The sequence below is a fragment of the Alligator sinensis genome, unplaced genomic scaffold, assembly GCF_000455745.1.
Source record: "Alligator sinensis unplaced genomic scaffold, ASM45574v1 scaffold1102_1, whole genome shotgun sequence".
In the NCBI taxonomy this organism is placed as follows: Eukaryota; Metazoa; Chordata; order Crocodylia; family Alligatoridae; genus Alligator; species Alligator sinensis.
The window spans coordinates 1213812-1214474 of NW_005842342.1; the positions used below are offsets into that span (position 1 = coordinate 1213812).

At 33.3% G+C, this 663-nt stretch overlaps 1 protein-coding gene across 2 annotated transcripts in view; it reads left to right on the forward strand.

Annotated features, from left to right (window-relative positions):
* PPP1R42 (protein phosphatase 1 regulatory subunit 42) overlaps nt 1-663 on the forward strand; it is a 57025-nt gene that overhangs the window by 1615 nt on the left and 54747 nt on the right. For both annotated transcript variants that reach the window (XM_014522328.2, XM_025210246.1), the window contains exon 2: nt 231-490. In XM_014522328.2, coding sequence (XP_014377814.1) covers nt 362-490 — 129 coding nt within the window. In that variant the 5' untranslated portion in view covers nt 231-361. The remainder of the gene's footprint in view (nt 1-230; nt 491-663) is intronic.

Genomic DNA, 663 nt, shown 5'->3' on the forward strand with positions numbered 1-663 from the left:
GTAGCAGGTTATGAGTGTCTCAAGCATATTAAAACAACAAAGAAAATGTGATGTGCCACTTATTTTCTGGAAGATGTTTTAAGTAATGTCAAAATCTAAAAGGGGGGGTGTGATTTATAAAGGCAAAAGCTTCTGTTTATTCATAATTGTCTTGGCATAAACAAAAAAAAGAAAAGGAATTGCAAGAGGAAGTTGACTCAGATCTTGTTAATTGTTTTTAACTTTTCCAGAGCTTCTGTGTGCAGACAATGAAAACTTGTTTATTTTGAAGGAGTTTTATAAAAGTCACCTTACAAGAACATTTTAAATTCTTAATGATACCAAAGCAGCTGTCTGTGAAAATTTGGTTTGTTACAGAATTATGGTTCGACTCACAATGGACTTAATTGCTAAAAGCATCAATCGCAAGAACCACAAAGAAGAGTCTTTCTCCCAGTACCTGAGGAAAGCAACTCACCTGAATGTATCCAATAAAAATATAGATGCAATTGTAAGAACTTTTCATATGAATCATGACAATACAGCTTTTAGTATTTTAAAACTGTTCTTACCCTGTTTTCAGCATATTTTGTTGTTATTATGAAGTGCTCACTGAGAACGGGGAGGGAAAAAATTACCTGTATCTTAAGCCTGTTTAGAAAAAACATACTGCATACACTGCTG